Raw genomic sequence first — 21,737 nt, forward strand, 5'->3', positions numbered from 1 at the left:
GGGGAAGGAAATAAGAACCCTCCGAGAAAGGTAGAACCTGTGGGTTGAGGTGAGATTTCGTTTCCCTGAATTGGATTTGAAATCTAGGGTTCATAGCTAGTAATTTGGGGGTTTTTGATTTCGGGTTAAATTCAGTGAAATTGCTCGGTTTTAATCGCTGTTTGGACTCGATTGGTGATGATTATAACTTGAATTTGAGCATTGTTATGAATTTCCTTGGTTTGGCTTGGTTTTGGCCGAAAATGGGGTTCTAGGGTTCATGGATCTTGTTGTTGGGTTTTTGTGATTTCTGGAGGTTGTTTAGTGATATTGAGACGTTTATGAACCTGTTAATCGCTTGGGTTTGATCGACATGGCTGTTGGAATTTTGGACGAATTTTCAGTGTTTTTGGGTCTCTTGGCCGTGTGATTTTTCTTGAGGTTTGTTTTGAACTCGGTTTGGTATCGTTAATATGAGGTTGTGGTGATGATTAAGAATTCTGGATATTGGTTTTGAGAGTCGTCTTGATTAAATCCTGTTTTGCCGAGTGTTTTGTTGGTTGTGTGCTTGTTGTGATAATATCTGAGCCTCGGAAGTTTTGTGATCATTTTTGTTGAGTCGTTATGGTTAGTATGGTTTCGGTTGGATTGGGTTCGGGTTTTGAATTGTGATATCGGGATTTGGATTTTGAAACTGATAAGGATTCTGAATTTAAGATGTTAACTCGTCGTTGGGTTCCAGGTTTGAATTACAGATCTTGACGGACGAACGGGAACCAGACGAGTCAAGAGCGACGAGATCAGTTTCTGAAGATATCAAGTGAAAGAGTTATCGAAATAAAGCTCGATTAACTCGTGAGTTTTAAATCGCTTATAGCGTTTAAATACTCTTAGATATGTACTTTCAGTATTTAAATAAATAATTTATAATTATTTATTTAATGATGTTCTTGAATTTAATTTAATTATTCGTTTGGAATTCTCGGTTATTTTGTTTTCGGATTATTGAATTTATTTGAGACTCGTGATTAATTGTTGAATTTTATTTCGTATCCATCTCGGTACGAGAATACGCGAGACTTGAATAAATTTAACTTCCGAAGAACCGGGGAATAATAAATTAAATTCTCGAATTCCGAACCAACTCTTATCCCGACAACGAACCCTATCCTCTTTAAGTAAACTCGAATCCATGAACTAACGGATATTCTACTCCGAATGCTAGTTCTTTCGACATTTCGACAAGAGCCAAGTGCCTCGAAGAACGTGCGAAGCAAGACATCTACGGAAATCGTCGAACCATCTGTCGAACAATTCCAAGTAAGTGTGGAGACATAAGTCAACTACATACCAAGGGAATAACCCTGTTTGTTTGTGCATTTATTTGCTAGTAAACAAGAGTAGGTGAAAGCCCTAAAATGAATAAACATGAAAGTTAAGGCTTCGGCCACTCTTGCTTGAAAATTTAGTTCGGGTACGCCCGTTAGGTTCAAACGCTAACTTGAACCAGCCACGTTTTCTATGTGTATAATTAGACCTCTCTTCTAACTCTAGGAAGTAGGTTAGAATCGAGATGACGGAAGAGCGATAAGACTCTCGAATTCAATCGGGAGTAGAGAGTTCGAAAGTCACACTTCGAGCTTTCAGCTTAAAACACTTAACGAGCTTCAAAAAGAAATAATAATTTCTTTCGAGGTTTATCCCGTTACGCTCTTCCGTATATAAGTTTAACGTGTACGCTGCTAGCCGCAGAGTACCCAAACTTTAATTAAACTCGTGTCGGTGGTACCCACAAGTCAACGACTTGTGTTTGTGGCAGACCTAGGTGGTCTGTATGGCGCTGAGTACTCAAAACTGGGGAGAACCCAACGATAACGGGCAGTCGCCACGAGCGAACCCGATGATAAAAGGGAAGACGCCTCGAGCGAACCCAATGATGACGGGCAGTCGCCACGAGCGAACCCGATGGTAATGGGCAGTCGCCTAGAGTGAACCCATTCAGCAATGAGCAGTCGCCTCGAGTGAACTCATTGTCGTGCCAAGTGGGCACACATGCGCCGACGTCAGATGAAGATGGTACCACTAGTGGATCCCAGACAATCTTAAAACACCCAAGCCGCCGTAAGACTGCTGCTCGAGGTCTGAGGCTGGCTTATTGTCGTTGTGGAGATCGTAGCAGAAGATGATGTACGATCTTGCAGAACGACAAGTGAATAGATAGAGTGTGATGTCACGCGTCAGTCATACTCTAATGTTATGTTCTAGTTATATCTAGCAATCATTCTGCATTCTTGTGTGTTTGTTTGCACGTCACATGGCATTAGTCGTTTTACTTTATAGATAAACTCCCACTTACTGAGTCAATCGACTCATAGTTTTATGACCCTTGGTAATGTAGATAAGGGAAAAGCTGGTAAGCGGGAAACGAGATTGAAGACCGAGACCGAGCGCATATTGCCTTGACCTATGGGCTATGGGGTTTCTTAATCGGGGGTTAGTGTCTTCTGTTAAAACGTTCCGGAACATATTTGTATAGGAGTCGCTATAAGACTCTAAGTTATAAAAGCGAAAAATTTCCCCGAATTTTCGCAAACTATTTTAATATATAAAAGTATTATGATCTATTGTTTAATATGAAAAATATGAGAGTTGATCGGTCGCGGCTCGTGGGCGAGCTGTCGCTCGCGGGTCGTGACAGTATTCCAATATAATTTCACGATCGAACTCTTGATTTCTTGTCGTATATTTACTCGGTATTTATTCATGAAGTGTCCACTATATACCTAGTTCATGAGTATGAAGTCTTTAGGTTCCACTCGTAACAAGAATGGTATATATTACTGTTATACCTAGTTCATGAGTATGAAGTCTTTAGGTTCCACTCGTAACAAGAAGGGTATATATTACTGTTATACCCCTTCAAGCTACATGAGAGCCCTCGTACCATTGGTCATCTAACGAAAGATTATTTTTGTCAGTATCTCATTGCAAAAGTGTGCACGATCAATCAATTCTTGAATCAACTATTAGGTGAACAAACATTTACTCTCTTTCAAGAGAGCTGGATTCCGTATATGTAAACTCATTTCATCACTGATCATATTACAGACTCTCAAAATATAAGTATTTAACCATCATTTATAGGCATGAACGATCGAATAAATGAAAGAACATGGAGATATGACCTTGAAGTGTATGACCACTTCAAAATTTAAATCAACATTCATTGTCACCATCAACTGTAACTCAAACATTTGTTGTAAAGGCTACTTAAACGACGCATATCTAACTAAGATCTAGTTCAGGTCATGCACTTACCGTATGCATAGAATGCTCCCACCAAGTGAACCTACACTTGTGAACCACACATTTCATTTATGATCTAGCCACCCAAGCATAGATTAATCACTAACCAATTTAAGCATTCCGTCCAGACTTGAACATTTCATATTGCAATATAAATATACAAAGTAGTTATTGCGGAAGACTAAAGATTTATATGAACGTTGCGTTACTTGAATTCAATGGCATCAACTATCTCTCTATCCAAATGATAAAAATGTATGCTTATATTATTAATTTAAAAAACAATTATTACATCAATCTCAGTCTTACATAAACAATAAATCCCAACATAAAAAACTTACCTTAAGTCTTGTGTGGAGTGAGGTATTTATAATGATGCCTTGAGGCAAGAGGGGGTGATTGGGCCTTGAAGATACTTGGGCTAAGGAGACAAAAAGATTTGTGGCAATGGACCCCCCTCCCGTGCCTAGTTGTGGCCGTGAACCCTCGTGGATTTCTTGTACCGAAGACTAATTTCAAGGTGTGGACTCATAGTGTTGTAGGTTCCTTGTCTTTGACTCATTGCCTTGGGCTCCATGCATTTCCGAGGGATATTGGCTGTCTTGAGGCGGGCTTGGGTCAGTGTTGTCGTTTTTGCGTCTTAGATTTGACGTATTTTTTAATAGGAGTGTAATTTTCTCACGATGAAAAATGATCTTAAATTTATGAAAGACAAACCACATATAGTCATTTGGATCGAATACACAAAATTTGTCAATCTATTTGGACAAAAATTTAAACATATTAATTCCGTATGTTCCAAGTTTAAACAAGGAAAAATGATATGAAGTAGCCAATTCAAACTATGACTTTTACAAAATAGCCATAGTTTCATTAGGTATAGCAAAATAGCTAATTGAGAGTACTACGACTTTTAATCCTGTCTCGATTAATTTTAATCCAGCCTTCATAAAGCTTACATTCTGTCTTTATAGTTCGTTGAAATTAAATTTAATCCAGCCTAGATTAATCTTACTTGGGCTAGTTTACTTATAGTTGGCAAACTATGGCTATTTTGCAAAAGTTTAAAAGTTCTATTTGACTATATAGCCGCTTGACCCTTTAAACAAATGTATATGTTTTTAGTCCATTTCAATTTATCGAGGTGTTTTTGAATATCGTCGACAATTTTGATTTTTGGAGATCCAAACATATTACTCTACCCGAAAAAAATACTGGATTGCGCATTTGTCCATTCCATTTCTGCCTCAAATGTTCCATTCCGTCCATTTAATTAAATACGTCAAAAATAAGGGAAAGCAAACGATAATAAAGAGTTCGAAGGGGAGCGATCAGAAAGTAGTATAAATTCCAGGGGTGTGATAGCAATACCACCGAAAGAAATAAATAAAGCAGTGTGTCGTGTCGATAGAATCCCAAATCATTCGAGAATTAGGGTTTTAGAGTTCGAGAGCGAGAAAAAGAAAGAATGGCTTCTCGGGCGGTTGTGAGCAGCGGCGGCGGAAAGGGGAAGGGGAACAAAGGGGCAAAGTCGGCGGCGGCGACGGCGACGGGAGATTATTGGACGCCGGTGAAGGATTGGACGACTTGGGCCGTCAAGAAAGCCAAGGTCGCGACTCACTACGGTTTCATTCCTCTCGTCATCATCATCGGAATGAACTCCGATCCCAAGCCTCACCTCTCTCAGCTCCTCAGCCCCGTCTGATTCCGGCGATCTGAACGACTAGTAGTTCTACTGCTCTTTTTTTTTTTTTTTTTTGAATATTGTGTCCTTGCTTATGAATCACAGACATGCTTTCCTTATAATTTTGGAATAAGCTTTCTTGTTTCCTTATATCTCTGTCTGTCTGTCTTGTTGCTGCTGTGAAGCTATCGCATATATAATCAATCAGTGAATTGAATTACACAAAACAGTTGGGGGTTCTTTATCAAATTCGATCATCGAAGCTTTTATGTTGGAATTCTCGGCGTGCTTTTGATCGAGGCTGTTTCGTTTTTGTTAATTTGATTTTGTATGTTTTGTTGGTTATGAATTATAGAGACATCTTCTAATGGCTTTGGAATAAGCATTCCTTACTGTATTGTAATACTCTGATTCCCTAAATCCATGAATTAGTTGGTGATACTGATACATATTTATTTTGGTTATCAATATTACTAAGAGTTCCTTGTAATTTTGCTTATTATTCTCTCTATATTATTTCCTCAGCTAAAAGAGTTAATTGCAAGGATCGAAATACCGTTACCGTTCCGAGAATTAGTTACTATGTTTTTTTTGTATATTTCTTTACTGGTAACCGCCCGTACCGTAAAGGAATACCGGGGGAAGCGAGAAAAAAAAAGGAAACCGGTACCGTTGAACTTACCGTTACCGTAGAGGAATACCGTCAAATACCGGTATTTACCGAGGAGAATTCAGAAAAGAAATATACAAAAAAAACATACAAAGTACGTAGGATAAAACAAGTCACAAAATTTCTTCATAAATCAATAAACAAGTTCATCATAACCTTAATCATCACTAACTAATCACAAAATTATCAAATAATTCGGATTAAATCCAAAAAAATTACAAACATCAACACAAAATTTCTAAAATTAAAAACAAGTCACAAATTTATTCATAAATCAATAAACAAGTTCATTATAACCTTAATCATCACTAACTAATCACAAAATTATCAAATAATTCGGATTAAATCCAAAAAAATTACAAACATCAACACAAAATTTCTAAAATTAAAAACAAGTCACAAAATATCTTCATAAATCAATAAACCACTTCATCATAACCTTAATCATCACTAAATAATCAAAAAATTACCAAATAATTCGGATTAATTACAAAAAATTAGAATCATGAACACAAACCTTAAATCAACCCTACATTTAAGTTCACAACTATCAATTTATACTTAATCTTCAAAAATTATAAAGAAATTTCAAGTTTTAAACTCAAAATCATCAAAAAATAAAATTTGGCCGGGAAGTGGACCGGGAAACAGGTTACCGGCGGGATCTGGGAAGATTTGGCCTTCGTCGCGTCGGGAAATGGGCGGGACGGCGGGATCCGGTCGGAAAGCTGGCAAAAATGGTCTGGGTCGCGACGGTTTTCCCGGAACCACCGGAAAGTTCCGGTTTTGGTGGTTCCGGTGCCGGGGAGCTCCAAAAAGGGGGAACCGGACCGGTTCCCGTCCGGTTCCCCCGGTTTTTAAATCCTTGGTTAATTGGTGGTGAATGGTAATTTGCTGATCTTTCTTCTTCTGATCTGAACTACACAACACAAACAAAAAATCGTTTTAATTATATTATTTTATTTAGTAAAACCAAAATCTCCAACGCAACGCCGTGTCTTTTGCTCAAAACACAGACTCAGTGTTGTCGACAATGGGCCCATGAAAGCCCAATAGACAGCGCGTAGCAAAACAAAGCAAGCAAAGCAGCTAAACAAGTATATTGTTATTAACAAACTATATATATACTTACACATAGACATACATATATACTCTCTCTCCTCCAGGATATTTTCCATTTTCTTATTAAAAAAATAATAATGGTATTAGAGAATATATACACGCGACGACATTAAGAAGAGGAATAAGGAAGGGGTCTCTATATAAAATATATATTCCGCGAGAAAAGCCGTATTTCTTCTTCCCATTCAATTCAGTTCCAAATAAAGTCAGTTTCTTCTCTTGCTCTCTCTCTCTCTCTCTCTTCTCTGACCAGAGATTAGAGAGAGATTTGATTAGATAGCGAAAGAGGAGACGCAAGAAGCTTAGCAGGTAAGTTTTCTCATTGTCATTATCATTATCATAATCATATACTATATATATATATATATATGTATATATGAGATTCCGTGTATCCTTCGCTCTTGGAATTCTCAAAAAACTCGCACCCAAGTTGCATGGCTTCAGGTCCCCCCACAATCTCACGCACATAATTGGCAGTGTTTGGCACAGATTATTTAAGCCGGTTTTTGTTTCTAAGAAAAGTTATGTTATCAAAGATTCACATTCACTCCAAACATAAAAATAAAAACGTCTTCCCTTGAATTTCCAGGTTCGTTCGTAACTAATTGCGTAAATGTCTGATTCAGATTCCTCGAATTGAAATCGAAATCCTCCGAAAGATCTCGCCCGAGCCGTTGGCAGATCTGAAAAGCTGTTCTTTCGCGTTTCAAAACAACAACAATAATAATAATAATAATAAAAAGTGTAGATCCCGATAAGCTTCGACATTGAATTGAACAATCAATTTCATTTGATAATTTTCAGATTATATCTAATAAATGGGCGGGAACGTGGAGTACGACGGCGACAATTGGATGTGGGACGGCGTTTACAACTTCCCTCATCTGTTCGGCGGTCTGATGCTCACGGCGGCGCTGCTGGGACTGTCGACCAGCTACTTCACCAAGTTGCCGTACCTTTGGTCGGATTTGGGGATATTCCACAAGAAGAAGCGCGAGAAGAAGCGCATTAGGGTTTACATGGACGGGTGTTTCGATCTGATGCACTACGGCCACGCCAACGCTCTGAGGCAAGCCAAGGCTCTCGGAGACGAGCTCATCGTCGGAGTCGTCAGCGACGAGGAGATCGTCGCCAACAAAGGACCGCCCGTTCTCTCCATGGAAGAGAGGTCTGTTTATTGCTTCTTCATTACTGAGTGGAAAAGAGTAGTTGAGTTGTGTGTCAGATGTGGGTTTTCGAGTTATGAAAATTCTTTCTTAAAAAAGTTTAAAACTTGTGTATGGAAGAGTGGTCCATTTTCTGCTCAACCCTTCTTCATGGGCATTTATTATCGCGGATGGTCTTTGTTGATTATTCGATTAATACGCTGAAAAAGTAGGCATGGATACATGTTGAGGTAGGGTATGGATTCAATGTCAATTAGAAAGTCTCAATTAATATATATATTTTTTTCTCTTCGTTTATGATTCTTAGGCTGGCGCTAGTTAGCGGGTTGAAATGGGTGGATGAGGTGATAGCGAACGCTCCGTACGAGATAACGGAGCAGTTCATGAACAGGCTGTTCAACGAGCACAAGATTGATTATATCATCCATGGAGACGATCCGTGCTTGCTTCCCGACGGAACCGATGCCTATGCTTTGGCCAAAACGGTCGGTCGTTACAAGCAGATCAAGCGCACCGAAGGGGTCTCCAGTACAGACATTGTAGGTACTATTATTTTTCTTTCACGCCCGTTCTTAAGGAAAGTAGTTTTTTTTTCGAGGCCTTCTTCGTGTGTTTGTTTGTTTCGGGTTATGCCAATTCCTTGTATGATTAATGTGTATATTATAGGAAGAATACTTTCCTCTTCAAAGGACAAGGGTGTTTGCGAAGATCAAAACGGTGCCTCTTTAAATGGAGACCCTCCTAAAGAAAACGAATCAAAGGTTGCTCATTTATCTCAGTTCTTGCCAACATCCCGGCGGATTGTGCAATTTTCTAATGGAAAGGTGATTTTTTTTCCCTTTCCAATTCCATAGATTTTATTGTTCGATGTGACACTGATTCGAAAACACAAAACGACGAATGGATTCATCACTTTCGGGTACATTTTTGGTATGATTATTCAAAAACGAAAAATAATGATGTCTTATCTTACCGGGCTCCGTAGACGACTATTTACTTCGATAAAGACGACAAAAGATTTACTTGGATGTGTCGTTTTATTGTTACCAACAATTAGGTTATATGGCTCATAAGGTCTTTGTTCGATTTAGTTTTTCCATCTTGTTCATTTTTCGATGACTATAATTTCAGGCACCGGGACCAAATGCTCGTGTTGTGTACATCGATGGAGCGTTTGATCTATTTCATGCCGGACATGTTGAGGTAATTTCTGAATTTCAAATAAAAGCATCTATGGCACACTTTTTCTAGTGAAGTGACTTTTTTCTTTAATAGAATGCTAATTCTTTTTTTCCCTCTTCAAATCCCTCCTCTCACTCAGATCCTAAAGAATGCTAGGATGCTCGGAGACTTTTTACTAGTTGGTATCCATGATGATCACACTGTTCGGTATTTACCTCACTTACACTTGCCCTCTTAAGACTTCATTTAACCCTGAGATCCATATCCTTGAAATGTCTAACGACAATGATTATATTCGATTCAGGGAACACAGAGGAAATCATTGCCCAATAATGCATCTACACGAACGCAGCCTTAGTGTGTTGGCTTGTCGCTACGTCGATGAAGTCATTATTGGTGCACCGTGGGAAGTTTCCAAAGATGTGGTGAGTTTCTGTCTGCTTTCTGAAATCATTAGACCTTAATATGATTATTAAAAATCGTTCTCTTAAGATTTTTAGTGTTCTCTTACAGTATACATATCGTTGATCTATAAACTTGGGATGGAATATCTTACAATATCTCCTAGAGAGTATGTGCCCTGCTATTGAAACATCTGAGCTGGGTTTTTTTTTTTTTTTTTTTTTTTTTTTGTCACGATACGGTGATTAACATGGAGTTTGTATGCTCCAATTTCGTCTCTTTCTTTGCCACTCCGTTTCCAGATCACCAGAGATAAATTTATTGTATATAAGTAGCCAAGCGTTTGCATTATTTTGAGTTGCTGTTATTTATTTATTTAATATTATTTTTTATTGGGTGGCAGATAACTACTTTCAATATCTCGGTGGTTGTGCACGGGACGATTTCTGAGTACAACTCTTCGTTGACGGTAAGCTTGGAGATTTTTTTCCCACCAATGATTGTGTCTCTCCTCGTTCTTGATATCATTAAATATTCGGGGATTTACGTTGACGTGCGTGCAGAGTGAGACTGATCCGTATCGTGTTGCCAAGAGCATGGGAGTTTATCAATTGCTTGAAAGCCCAAAAAATACCACAACCACATCAGTAGCCGAGAGGATAATGGCCAACCATGAAGCGTATACGGTATTTATTCCTCTCATTGCTTTGCTTTGTGTTTAGGGTTCATAAGATAAGACCGAGTAATTCATTATGGGTTGTACTTGCAACATGAGATGCTAATGCAATATTTGATGCAGAAACGCAATGCGAAGAAGTCGGAGAGTGAAAAGAAATACTATGCGCAGAAGAAGTATGTGTCCGGAGATTAGAGCCATATAGAGAAGAGCGTTTTTGTTTTGGATTTTGATTCAAGAAGAAGAGGCAATATTATTGAAACAGCCTTGCTTTGATTGTAACTTAGTTAGGGACCCGGACGCAATTCTTAATAATATTCCCAATCTCTTGTGTGTAATTTATATAATATTATATTCTTTTTAAATCAGCCAATTCAATTTTTTGTTTTGTTTTTGTTTTTGTATTTTTTTTACGCAATCGATCTTCAACATGTCTTTTGAAAGGTTGCTGGCGATTATATTGTGCAATACAACTGGTTTTTTTTTTTTTTTTTTTTTTCTTGGTAAATGTTTGTAACTTTGTTTGTACAATGAGCATCTTCTTGCCAGTTGCAACAACCCTAGTACTAAAAAACAGCTAAATAATTCAAACCCACTACGGAATTTCCACACACTGTGATTCTGAATAACATTATTCTATTACAAAGTAGACGAAAGAGTGTAATGCAAAGTTTGTTGACATTCGAGGAATCTCTCATGAGTGAATAATTACAAAGCGCAAAAAAAGGAAAGAAAAGAAAGAAAGAATGAAAAAGGAACATATATTACACTTTGTGGTTATGATATTATGATTACGATTATGATATAAAATTGCTTGTGGCAAATTTGATAGTCATTTGTATAGCTTTATATAAATAATGAGATCAACAAACGAAGAGTAAAAGATGGAACCTTTTCTATTGGACCCAACATTGCTTTACATATATATATGCTTTGTTTTTTGTTTCTTTTTTTTTTCCTTTTTCTTTTTACACAGCACAAGAGACAGACATAGTAGCAAGTAAAAGAAAAGTGTGTATGATAATGAGAGTGAGTTGAGCTAAGCATGTTTTTGTGGGGAGAGCAATAGAATGACGGAAGAGTAACTCAACATAGGATACGTGTTGTCGTCGAGGAAGTGAGCGTACTGTTTAATAGCCGTCTCTCTCTCCGCCACGTCATCGCTCAGAAAATCGTACGGCGTGGCCTTCCCCGTATCCACAAGGGGCTCCCACCTGTGGCCGGCCCGCTCCGGCAGCCGAACAATCACCGCCACGTGGCTCGTGTTGAACGCGATGTACACCTCTCCTTTCACCGAGTCTTTCTGTTATCACGGCACTTGTTAATTTAAAAAAAAAGAAAGAATTATATGATTCGATTTACGTAACAAGTCTTTCTAAGAAGGCAAACAAACCAGAGTGAAGGCAACGAAACGGCTCTTCTGTGACCAGTCTGGTGATCCCGGGGCGTGGCCGTGCCACTGAAGCCTCTCCGCCGTCGGAAAGTCACTCAAACCAAGAGATTCGCATTCCCTGCAATTGTCACGACTTGTTTGGGAATCCAAGACTATGAAAAGCAACACCGTCGCTCCAATCACGACTTACTTGCGGAATCTGGTCACGAGGCAGCAGAATCTGAAATAGTCTGACGACGACTCTTCCTTCTTATCCCACCTGAAGTAATTTATCTGAAAAGCCACAGCGGGTATAGTCAGAGTCGAGATTTCATGGAGCATAGAGAAAATAGCAGGCACGGGATAAATAAATATATATAGAGAGAATTACATGGTTATCGTGGCAATATGTATTGTTGTTTCCTCCTTTTGTGTGGCCGTATTCATCGCCCATGTACATCATTGGTACACCCTGATCGCCAACAAATATAAAGTTACGCGTGAGTACACTTCAGGCACAGAATAATGAAGTACTTCATATTAGGTCTCCACAAGATACTGAATAAACATCTAGAAGCGGCTGATACACCCCATGATATTCGTAAGAATCAGAATAAGAACAAAAGATGATATCAGACATTCGAGAGTTTCGTGCTCTCCAAAATGAAGTTTCCCCTTCGCAAAACGCTTTCAGATTCTTCTCGATATCATTTCCATGGTCCAGAGATTATTTGAACTTACTTGGGAAATCATGAGGCAGAGGAAAAAATTCCTCATTTGTCGTCCCCTTAATCTCTTCACCGATAAGCTCGCAAACTCTCCTTCCTGTAGGTTTGAGATCCATATTAAATTCTGTTTCGATGTGATTTTAGCGCTTAGAAATGAACGCACGTCAACTTCGTTGATTTTTTTCTTTCCGACACGGATAGACGATCGCCTATTTTAGAGACACATCACATGCATGTTTACCTGTCCGCAGTTCCAACTGTTATTATGATTCTCTCCGTCATTGTTGTTTTCTCCATTTGCCGAGTTATGTTTATTGTTATATGTAACCAAATCTGCCAAAGTAAAACCATCATGTGCACAAACAAAATTGACACTACTCCATGGTTTCCTTCCTCCTTCCTGATCAAAAGAGGATAAGCTCAGAAGTAAGGACCACAATATAAAATGCCATACAGTGTAGAATGAAAGTAGTCGAGCAGGGAGTGGAATGTAAAGAAAAGATACGAAAAAGAATTACCTGGTATAAGTTAGGGCTCCCACAAAGGCATTCAGCAAAAGCCCCAGCAAAACCATCCGTACCCTTTATAAATTGGCGCACAGTGTCCCGATACTGCAAATGAATGTGAAAGTCGAATCAAGGGAATGCGAGGGGCTTTTATAGCTAAAATTTTCAGGGAAAATACAATTGTGATTATTGAACCTGTCAAGTTTATATTCTAACTGCTTCAGTTTTTCGTCCATTTTAAGCTGATGAATGCAACAATCAGGTTGTCCAAATAGTGAACCAACCTTTCCATTCCACTCTGACCAAATACCCGAATGAGGAAATGAGCCAACTTGGTATAGCCCTCCTGCGTCCCACGCCTCAGCAATGAGCTATTTGACAGAGGCAAATAGATTTGATTCAGAACTACAAGTTTAAAGTGATATTACTAGAAAGGATGACCTAATCAGGTTTCAGTTGGATCAAATTAAGCATATGTTGTTAACCTCTAAATTCTTCTTAATTTTTTAGAGAAAAAGAGCTCTCAGAGTTTGCCTCTCGCGCAAAGAGAAATACAATTCATATTCTAGGACGTCCAATATGTTATTTTTGTCATTCTAATGACCAATATATAACTCTATTAGTTTATAATAACTTATAGTAACCCAGTCGATAATTCTTATGAGACTGTCGATCATTAATTTACACAAAGAAAAGAACAAAAAAAGAAGTCACGACATTTGTTTCTAGTAATGTGTAGTATCGGGAAAATATCAAGAGAGGGTAAAACAGAAGGGCAAAGCAAGAACCTTCACTCCTCGGAGTATCGGATCATTGCTTATCATATCAACCAAAGGAGGGCTGCTGAGAGGGCTGCCTGTTGTCAGAAAGTCACCTTGAATTTGACTCCCGTAGACATTAGAAGCTTCCCAGAGGCTATATTATAATAATCAAGAAGATGGGGTAAAAAATCGGTATTCAATTCAAGATAAATGAAAATTTTGACGAAATTACCTGCTACTCCTGGTCATGATAGAAGCAAGATCAAAGCGAAACCCATCCACGTGCATTTCTGTAACCCAGTACCTTATACAAAGTTGAAATACAAAGACCTTTAACCCTATGTAACAGGGGAAAAGAATGTGTAGTGCAATTAAATTATGTGTCCAAAAATAGTTGCAGAAGGCATCAATAGAACTCTCTCGGGCAAATTCTAGACGATATATAGGCCACATACAATAAACACAAGGAATCAAGAAAATATTAAATGAGGCACAGGGAATTGCAACTTATCTACCTTAAGCAGTCCAGAATAAATTGACGCACTATGGGGTGGTTGCAGTTGAAAGTGTTACCACATCCAGAGTAGTTATAGAACTCTCCCTAAAGAAAATTTATAAAAAATCTCAAGCACTACTGGGAATAATACGTAGAAGATTCTTCATAATGGATTTAAGTAGAAGATCAAATAAAAGAATTTAACACATTTAACTCATACCTTGGGTGCAACCATGTAATAGGCACTATTGTCAGCACCCCTAAAAGATAAAATTGGACCATTTTCATTCCCTTCTGCTGTGTGATTGAAAACAACATCCATTATCACCTGCATCACCAAAATAAGATTGGAAAGTCTTGAAAGAAACCTTGACGAAAATAAAACGCAAAAAGATATCTCACTAGTTCCCACCTCGATTCCCCGCTTATGTGCTTCTCTAATGAGAAGCTTGAGCTCATTTATTGCATCATGGCCGCAATTTCGAGTACCAGCAGATGAATATCTTATCATTGGTGAAAAGAAATTGACTGTTGAATATCCCCAAAAATTGACTCTGAACATAAAATGTGGCGAAGGTTACTGCAAACTACGTTCATCATGGCCGCAATTTATTTCTTTAACATAAGGCAATTTATTCTGTATTTAGATTAGGAGAGACAAAAATTTTACGTGAGCTAATCAAGTCTTAGAATATCATACTAAAAAAAGTTTCAGCCGCAACTGATCATGAAATGCCGAAACATCATGTGAAGCAATTGTTTCTTTTCAGTTGTATCTAATATTGATAGGGTTTTCTCCACCAAAAAGATATAAGGAAATCAGTTTACTTATAATCACCCATGGCAGAGTTGTAGCTGTAGTACTCAAGCTCATTGAACTCATGACATGGCGTTAGCTCTATACAGTTGATTCCAAGCTCCTACAGAATAAAAGAAGATCTAATGAGGAGATCCTGAAAATTCCATGGAAATAATTTTTACACGAGTTCACATAAGCAATCACATTCCTGAAAGACTTCAAAGTTTGGTCTACAAGATCAGTGAGCTATACCTTTAAATGATCAAGTTTCTCCACAACACCAAGATAGGTACCGGGGAACTCAGTCTGGCTAGATTCATGTTTAGTGAACCCTCGAACATGCATTTCGTATATGATAAGATCATTTTGCAGGTATCTAAGAGGTAAATCTCCTTCCCAATCAAACTGAAAACAAGAAGAAGAAGAAGAATATAATTAATAATTATCAAGTGTTCAGGGTAAGGGTATGTATAACAGGAGAGACTAAATAATTATACAAATGCGAGAAAATTTGAAGACTTTAATCCCAAATATAAGGGGAAAAAACACATTCCAATGTAGAAGTATTACCTCATTACAAAAAGAAGGCACTGCACCAGCCATTTGAGGCCAACAACTACCATCCGATCCCAACGAACCGAACTCTCCTTTTCGTATCACTGCCTACATACCAAATTACGCAAATCACTATTTTTTTTCCTATTTCAAAATTAAGAAAACACTTAGAAACAAACCCGTCGACTAAAGGTAACCAAACTAAAGCTTAAGAAGCAGAAGCAGAAGCAGCAGAGAAATCGCAACAACCTTTGCGTACGGATCCAATACGATGCGAGACGAATCGTAGTAGAGCCCTTCTTCTGGAGAAAATTTACCGTCAAACTTGTAGCCATAAACCATATCTTTGAAATCCCCTTCAACACAAGCATGCCATACACTGCCAGTCTGGTTAGTTTTGGGATCGAGAGCTATCTCTTCGGTCACCCTATTCTGCACCACCAGGAAAATAACTGCTTCAAGCATTTTGAATTGAAAGAAATCGCGAGCAACATTTCAGCTGAGATTGCTTTCGTAATTACTCTAAACAAGTTCGACCGATGCAATATAATCAAACAAAACAAACGCCACAAAGTGAATGCACTCGAGAGAAATTATATCCGCAGAAACGACTGAGAAATCATAATCCTTACAAGAATCCAAGGCTGACCTGTGCTAAATCGGAGAGAGTGATCAGGCAAAGAGTCGCCGAGACGGCGTTGCCGGAATACACCGCAAAATTGACTCCGTCGACGAGGGGCGTAGCGCCGAGAGGCACCGGAGAGCCACGCGAGACCTGGAAAGTGAGATTTTTGGTCGGAGATGGAGCGGATTTGACGACCACGGCGTCGGACGATCCTCTGGCTCCGACGACGACGAATGAAGAGGCGTTCCGCGACGAAGGCACGGCGTTTCTCTTTCGGTGGAGCTTCGGAGGATCGTAGGGAAAGAGTGAGGTGGAAACGGAAATTGACATTGCTAGGGTTCGGTGTTGAAGACGGAGAAGAAGCTCCATAGCTTCGCCAGAATCAGATCAGCGACGATCGTCGACGATATGATACGGACTGTGACTGTGTGTCTCTGAATTAAGCACGTGACCGATATGCTCTATTTTGTTACTGCCACGTGGCTGATGACTCATTTCCACTACTAGTACTACTACTACCCAACAAAAGATAAAATAAAAAAGTACATGCGAGTGCGATATTAAATAAAGAATTGATTAGCATATAATTTTGGATGGATTAAATATAACAAATGAAATTTAGTTTCTATCCGAAGAAAAATATTACTGCGTTCGGCTATAATATCTTTCACGGCTAAAAAATTATTGAGTCTGGCCATTTGTTTATAATTGTAGTTGGACAAATAATATTCACTGTAACAACGACTATAATATGGTATTGGTTCATATTTTCTACATTTCTCTACAGAAATCAAGGGGTTGGGATTGGGAGAAAGTCTAAGACTAATTAAATATGTCCCTTATTGTTAGGTACGAAAATACGCTACGTATATTAATTGTTGTTTGTTTGGGAATGGGCAAGGGTAACAATGTCATTACAGATGCGAACAACTTGTGTGTTGTCAATTATTGAAATAATTAACAGCAATTACAATCTTTGTACGCTTAATTTTTTTTTATTATATAATAAAAAGATGGTGAAAGGATGAGGTGATGAGTCTGGTGACAACTAAGAAAGCAATAAAATAAAAGAAAAGATAAACGAAACCAATCTGTTTATAAAAAGACAATTATCATCTCTCTTTCTCTTTCCCCCAATTTTGTTCTTCTCCTTTTAGACCCTTTTGAAAACATAAGAACTATAAATAAATAAATACAATAACCACGAACGAATAGTAGTATAACATGGTTCACTTTCTCTCTTATAATTGCTCAAAACAAGGGCACTTTTGGGTCATTATTTCCCCTAATGATAAGGGTTTATGACTCTCCCTAAAACACCGAGTTTAGATTTCGTAAATAATTCCAATCGTATTAGCTATTTAATACCATTCATTATGGATGTCCCACATCAACAAGTTTCCTTTCCTCATAAGCACCATTCATTTTTTTTCGTTACGATTAAAATACTCTCAACAATTGAAGATATCTCATCTAATCAAAGCAAAACGTAGGCCTTGCTAAAATTATGAATAAGAAGGTTGAGTGAATTTCAATTCAAGGTTCAATTTTAATTAACGGTGATTATCATATTTTTAATCATTTTTTATCATTTAAAAAATATTATTATTAACTTTGTTTTAATCAAACTTTTACATTTTAATCATTTTATTAATTTCAACAGAAAAAAAAAGAATCACTGACTACAATCACACCTTCATTCACAAGAAAAAGGTGTTTTCTCAAGTCGGCCAAGTTGGAAAAAGTATATACTGTACAACTACGCAAGTAATTACGAACATATATAAATGGTTAAATGCTTATAAGTTACGGCATTGTTTGTACTTTGTAGCAGCGATTAATTATATATGTGTAGGCTTTTCATTCATCAAAAGGTCATAAACCCCCAAATAGGCCCGCACTCATAGAGCTACGATTAACAACCGTCGGATCAAAACCATGTCGTATGGTATACGAAAAAAAAAAAATTTGTCTTCGATCAAAAAAAAAAAAAAAAAAATGTCGTATGGTATATCATCATATAACCAATTATGACACGCAAATGTTCCCTTGAATTCGAACCCACTTTACAGCTTTATTTGGTTGTGTTGCGTTGTACTAGTCTGTCTAATCTATTGCTTTTATTTAATTTTATACCACACACATACTCATGCACATGCCTAGTAGCCATTGGATCATTATTTCTATACATAATTTAATAAAGTAACTTCTCGCGAGATTTTGTCTCGTTCAACGCACTCGGACCATTTACCACTTATTTCCCGCGAGAAACTGATTGGGTCCACATCTGTCATGTCATACTTCCAACCGAATTTTCCAGTTGCCTTGCCAAAGACGCTAACACCCCAACACTTCATCCAAACTACGTGTTTTGCCATTCAACAGGAAAAAAAAAAAAGAAATGAAAAAAAAAAAGATGAGAGGCTCACCTCAAACAGCTTGAGATCGTCAAATCTCTCCATCGTAAAACCACAATAAATTTCATTTTTTAACAAGGAAAAAAAGAGGGTGACAAACAACACGAAACGAAACAAATGAAATTTGAAAAGAAAAATTATAAGATAAATATCAGAGAGGATTTGATATCAGAAGAACAACTGTAATTCGTTCTGTTTTCTCTAAAACGCTCGCTTAAACGCTAATGGAAATCTCTAATCAATCTCCGAGGACAAGAGACATGGAGAGAGAGGGAGATCTCTCCAGGATCTAATCACGATCCTGATGAATCAGGCCTTCCAATCGTTTTTCCAACTCTCTTCTAGATTCCAATTTTTTTTTCTTTCTCATAACAGAGATCGTCGGTCAAACTCAAACCCTAACGATCTTCGCTGCTTTGACCACCGGGTTCTCCCTCGCGATGGTCTCGCGGCCGACGGATTTATAATCGTAGCTGCAATCGTGTCGATCGGAGTACCGGTGCTCGGCGCAGAAAAGCTCGCCGCACCGACACCTGAATCCGGTCAGACCGACCTTTCTCCGGCAGCCGGAGCACCGGTTCACCACGCGCTTCGCCGGAGACGGTTGATCCTCCTCCGATCTGGCTCCGTCGGCCGTCGTCTTCCTGATGTTGTCGACGAGAGAGACGGATCGCTCCGATGCGCGCGACGGAATCGCGATCTTCTCGGCGGAGAATTTCAAGTTGGTGGTGGTGGTTGTGGTTGTGGCGGTGGTTGCGTTGAAGCATTTTTGACACATGTTGTTTGTGGCTGGATTTCCGATGACTCCGCAATTGTTGACGCAGAGCTTTATCTTCTCTGGAACCTTGAACTCCGTCTCTTCCTTCTCCGTCCTCTGAGCCATTGCTTTGATTCCGATTCCGATTCCGATTCCGAATTTACAGAAAATAAATTATATTTTTTTATTCTTCGATGGAAAGAAAATCGAAATCGAAATCGAAATCGAAATCGTGGAGAAAAAGAGAGAGCGGACGAGAGAGAGAAAAGAGAAACGTTTGAGGTTGGGTTTTTTGGTTTGAGAGAGAGAAATGGGGATTTGAAGAGCAACGAGGTCGGTAATGGCGAATATGGGCCTCATAGAGACGCGTATGAGTAAAATACGAAACTACCCTTCGAGAGCTTTCTTTATTTACTTTGCCTTTACTTTATCTGACGTGGTAATGGGTCATTATTGCTGAACAATAATGATAAATGAGAAAGAAATGAATAAAGAATACGGACGAGCTTGTTGAAAAGGTCTCATCTCAGCACGCGACCAAACCAAAACTCAGCCGTCCAACTAATTAAATTCCTTTATTTTGTTATTTTGTTATTTTTTTATTTTTCGGACAATTGCGTTAAAGTCAAAGATCGTGAGGCTTAGTTTTGTTTTCTATACTCTATCCCCCAATTAAATTACCAAAGCTTTAAAAAAAAAAAAAAAGCGAACGAAGAACTATTTATTTTTAAATGGAAATGAAATATAAAAATTGCGAATCAATATTCCAATAACCTAACAAATCAAAAGATGCTTTGGCCATCAACCTTTTATTGGTGGAATCTTATAATCTTTCGGCATATGAAAATATATATATGTAATTTCTGTTTGCGATAGAAATAATTTATTAATGTAAGAAGGGCAAAATGGGAATAGAATTGAAAGTGACAAAATGGGCAGCGCCGCCCAGTCTGACCATGATCGTAGTTGAGGAAGAGGAACACAACCCCACGCGTACCTAAGCGCGTGAGTAAAAGAAGAGAAAGCTCTTCATAACTAGTGGTGAAATTGCTTGTTATTTTCGCGGTTACAGTTTTATATAGGAAATAATAATAATAATAATAATGATTTACACACGTGCACACGCGATTCCCTAAAAGAAAGTCAAACTCCGTGAAGTGGACGATCGGACGATGGATGATGCCTGTTTTTTTCCCCTGTGGGACCCACTTCAACCACTTGTATTCGTAAAATGTTATTCTGTGAAGTGTGAACAACTAATATTTTTGAAGAAAAAAAACTATATAATAATATTCTTTTTTTTTTTTTTTTTTGAGAAACGTGGGCGGTGCCACGGAGATATCATATAAAGCCCTCACGTATGGCGGAGGAAAACCGTGGTTACAAGAAAAAAGATCAAAACACAACCCCGCAACCAACACAGCAAACCAGACACACCTATCCCGACATGCGGGATTGAATCTCTCTGTCATCGGCTCTAATAGCCTCTTCCGAGCATGGAGGGACAAGCCCCATCCATCTCGAGTTCGAACTTTGAGTAACAGCAAAACGGGCTAAATTGTGAGCCGCAACATTACAAATACGAGGAATATGCATAATTTTAAACTCAATCAAATTATTTACCTCCCTCTTGATGTGGTGCAAGATCGTCCCGAGCTCAGTCGTTGGGATCTCTCCCCCGGCCACCGCCTTGACCACCTCCGAGCAATCCGAATGAAGCTCCAATCTCGACCCGCCGATGCTACTAGCCAAAACTACGCCCTGGAGAACCGCAAACGCCTCCGCAAGCTGGGGGGAAAACCCTCTAGCTTGGGAAAACGTTTGCGAGGCTATCACCCTTCCGGTGTGGTCGCGAGCAATGCACCCCACGCCGAATCCTCCCTGGTCCCGATCTAGCGCAGCATCCACAGTCACCGAGATTGTTCCTTGCGTCGGAGGGATCCACCTAGGCTTGGTCGTCCTCTTCTCCTCTTCTCGTGCTGTCGTCTTGTTCGCGTCTCTGAACTCTTCGAGGAAACTCCCACTCCACTGAACAAGCTCTGACTGATTCCAAGCTTTCCTCCCCGAGACGACATTGTTCCTGTGATTCCACAGTTCCCAGATGATAGTGATATAGAATTCAAAATTACTCACCTCGAGAGAGTCCGCCGCTCTGAGAATGTTGGCAAAAGCCTCGCCCTCCCCATGCGTCGGGAGAATCCCGCCGAAACCCGCCTCCTTCCAAACCTTCCTACTCCACTTGCACCCCCAGAGCGCATGGTGAACCGTCTCAGCCATGCCAGTGCAGATAGGGCAGCGGTCGTCAGTGATAACCTTCCTCCTAGCCAAGACGGTGCGAGTCGGGATCCGACCCTTGCAGACTCTCCAAGCAAAGAGCTTCACTTTAGGAGGAACTCTCAGTTTCCAGAATTTCCTCCACCATTCCTCTATCAGTGACTGGTCGGACGAGCTAGCTCCATGGATGGGTTCCATAGCCACCCGATACCCGCTCTTCACCGTATACTCCCCGTCCTCCGTGTAGTGCCAGCGACGAC

General features: G+C 39.1%; 4 protein-coding genes across 5 annotated transcripts; 2 read left to right on the top strand and 2 right to left on the bottom strand.

Annotated features, from left to right (window-relative positions):
* Positions 1 to 4,659: 4,659 nt before the first annotated feature.
* Positions 4,660 to 5,459, top strand: LOC149382773 (mitochondrial import receptor subunit TOM7-1-like). Its single transcript, XM_089628173.1, has one exon. It carries the CDS (start codon positions 4,754 to 4,756, stop codon positions 4,988 to 4,990), a length of 237 nt encoding a protein of 78 aa, XP_089484299.1. The 5' UTR covers positions 4,660 to 4,753; the 3' UTR covers positions 4,991 to 5,459.
* Positions 5,460 to 7,579: 2,120 nt separating this feature from the next.
* Positions 7,580 to 10,552, top strand: LOC149382774 (ethanolamine-phosphate cytidylyltransferase-like). The gene is made up of 9 exons (XM_089628817.1): positions 7,580 to 7,929; positions 8,235 to 8,470; positions 8,594 to 8,751; positions 9,059 to 9,130; positions 9,249 to 9,316; positions 9,414 to 9,534; positions 9,915 to 9,980; positions 10,075 to 10,197; positions 10,311 to 10,552. The coding sequence occupies exons 1-9, from the start codon at positions 7,580 to 7,582 to the stop codon at positions 10,380 to 10,382; spliced, it is 1,266 nt and encodes a 421-aa protein (XP_089484943.1). The 3' UTR covers positions 10,383 to 10,552.
* Positions 10,553 to 11,065: 513 nt separating this feature from the next.
* ISA1 (isoamylase 1) lies at positions 11,066 to 16,532 on the bottom strand. 2 transcript variants are annotated; one of them, XM_089628326.1, is made up of 18 exons: positions 16,054 to 16,532; positions 15,654 to 15,836; positions 15,420 to 15,512; positions 15,102 to 15,254; positions 14,879 to 14,970; positions 14,463 to 14,604; positions 14,271 to 14,378; positions 14,070 to 14,155; positions 13,787 to 13,858; positions 13,582 to 13,708; positions 13,078 to 13,164; positions 12,806 to 12,898; positions 12,529 to 12,687; positions 12,301 to 12,384; positions 11,951 to 12,031; positions 11,771 to 11,853; positions 11,581 to 11,698; positions 11,066 to 11,490 (listed from the first exon to the last, which is right to left on the bottom strand). In XM_089628326.1, the coding sequence occupies exons 1-18, from the start codon at positions 16,396 to 16,398 to the stop codon at positions 11,227 to 11,229; spliced, it is 2,370 nt and encodes a 789-aa protein (XP_089484452.1). In that variant the 5' UTR covers positions 16,399 to 16,532; the 3' UTR covers positions 11,066 to 11,226. The 2 variants fall into 2 exon arrangements, with proteins under 2 accessions (XP_089484452.1, XP_089484453.1); XM_089628327.1 differs by having other exon boundaries at positions 15,654 to 15,831; positions 16,054 to 16,133.
* Positions 16,533 to 18,490: 1,958 nt separating this feature from the next.
* On the bottom strand, positions 18,491 to 19,526 carry SAP5 (A20/AN1-like zinc finger family protein). The gene has a single exon (XM_089628870.1). The coding sequence runs from the start codon at positions 19,327 to 19,329 to the stop codon at positions 18,838 to 18,840; it is 492 nt and encodes a 163-aa protein (XP_089484996.1). The 5' UTR covers positions 19,330 to 19,526; the 3' UTR covers positions 18,491 to 18,837.
* Positions 19,527 to 21,737: the final 2,211 nt, after the last annotated feature.

This window comes from Urtica dioica, chromosome 10, assembly GCF_054948205.1.
Source record: "Urtica dioica subsp. dioica isolate 48M chromosome 10, U.dioica_male_clone48M_v1_H2, whole genome shotgun sequence".
In the NCBI taxonomy this organism is placed as follows: domain Eukaryota; kingdom Viridiplantae; phylum Streptophyta; class Magnoliopsida; order Rosales; family Urticaceae; genus Urtica; species Urtica dioica.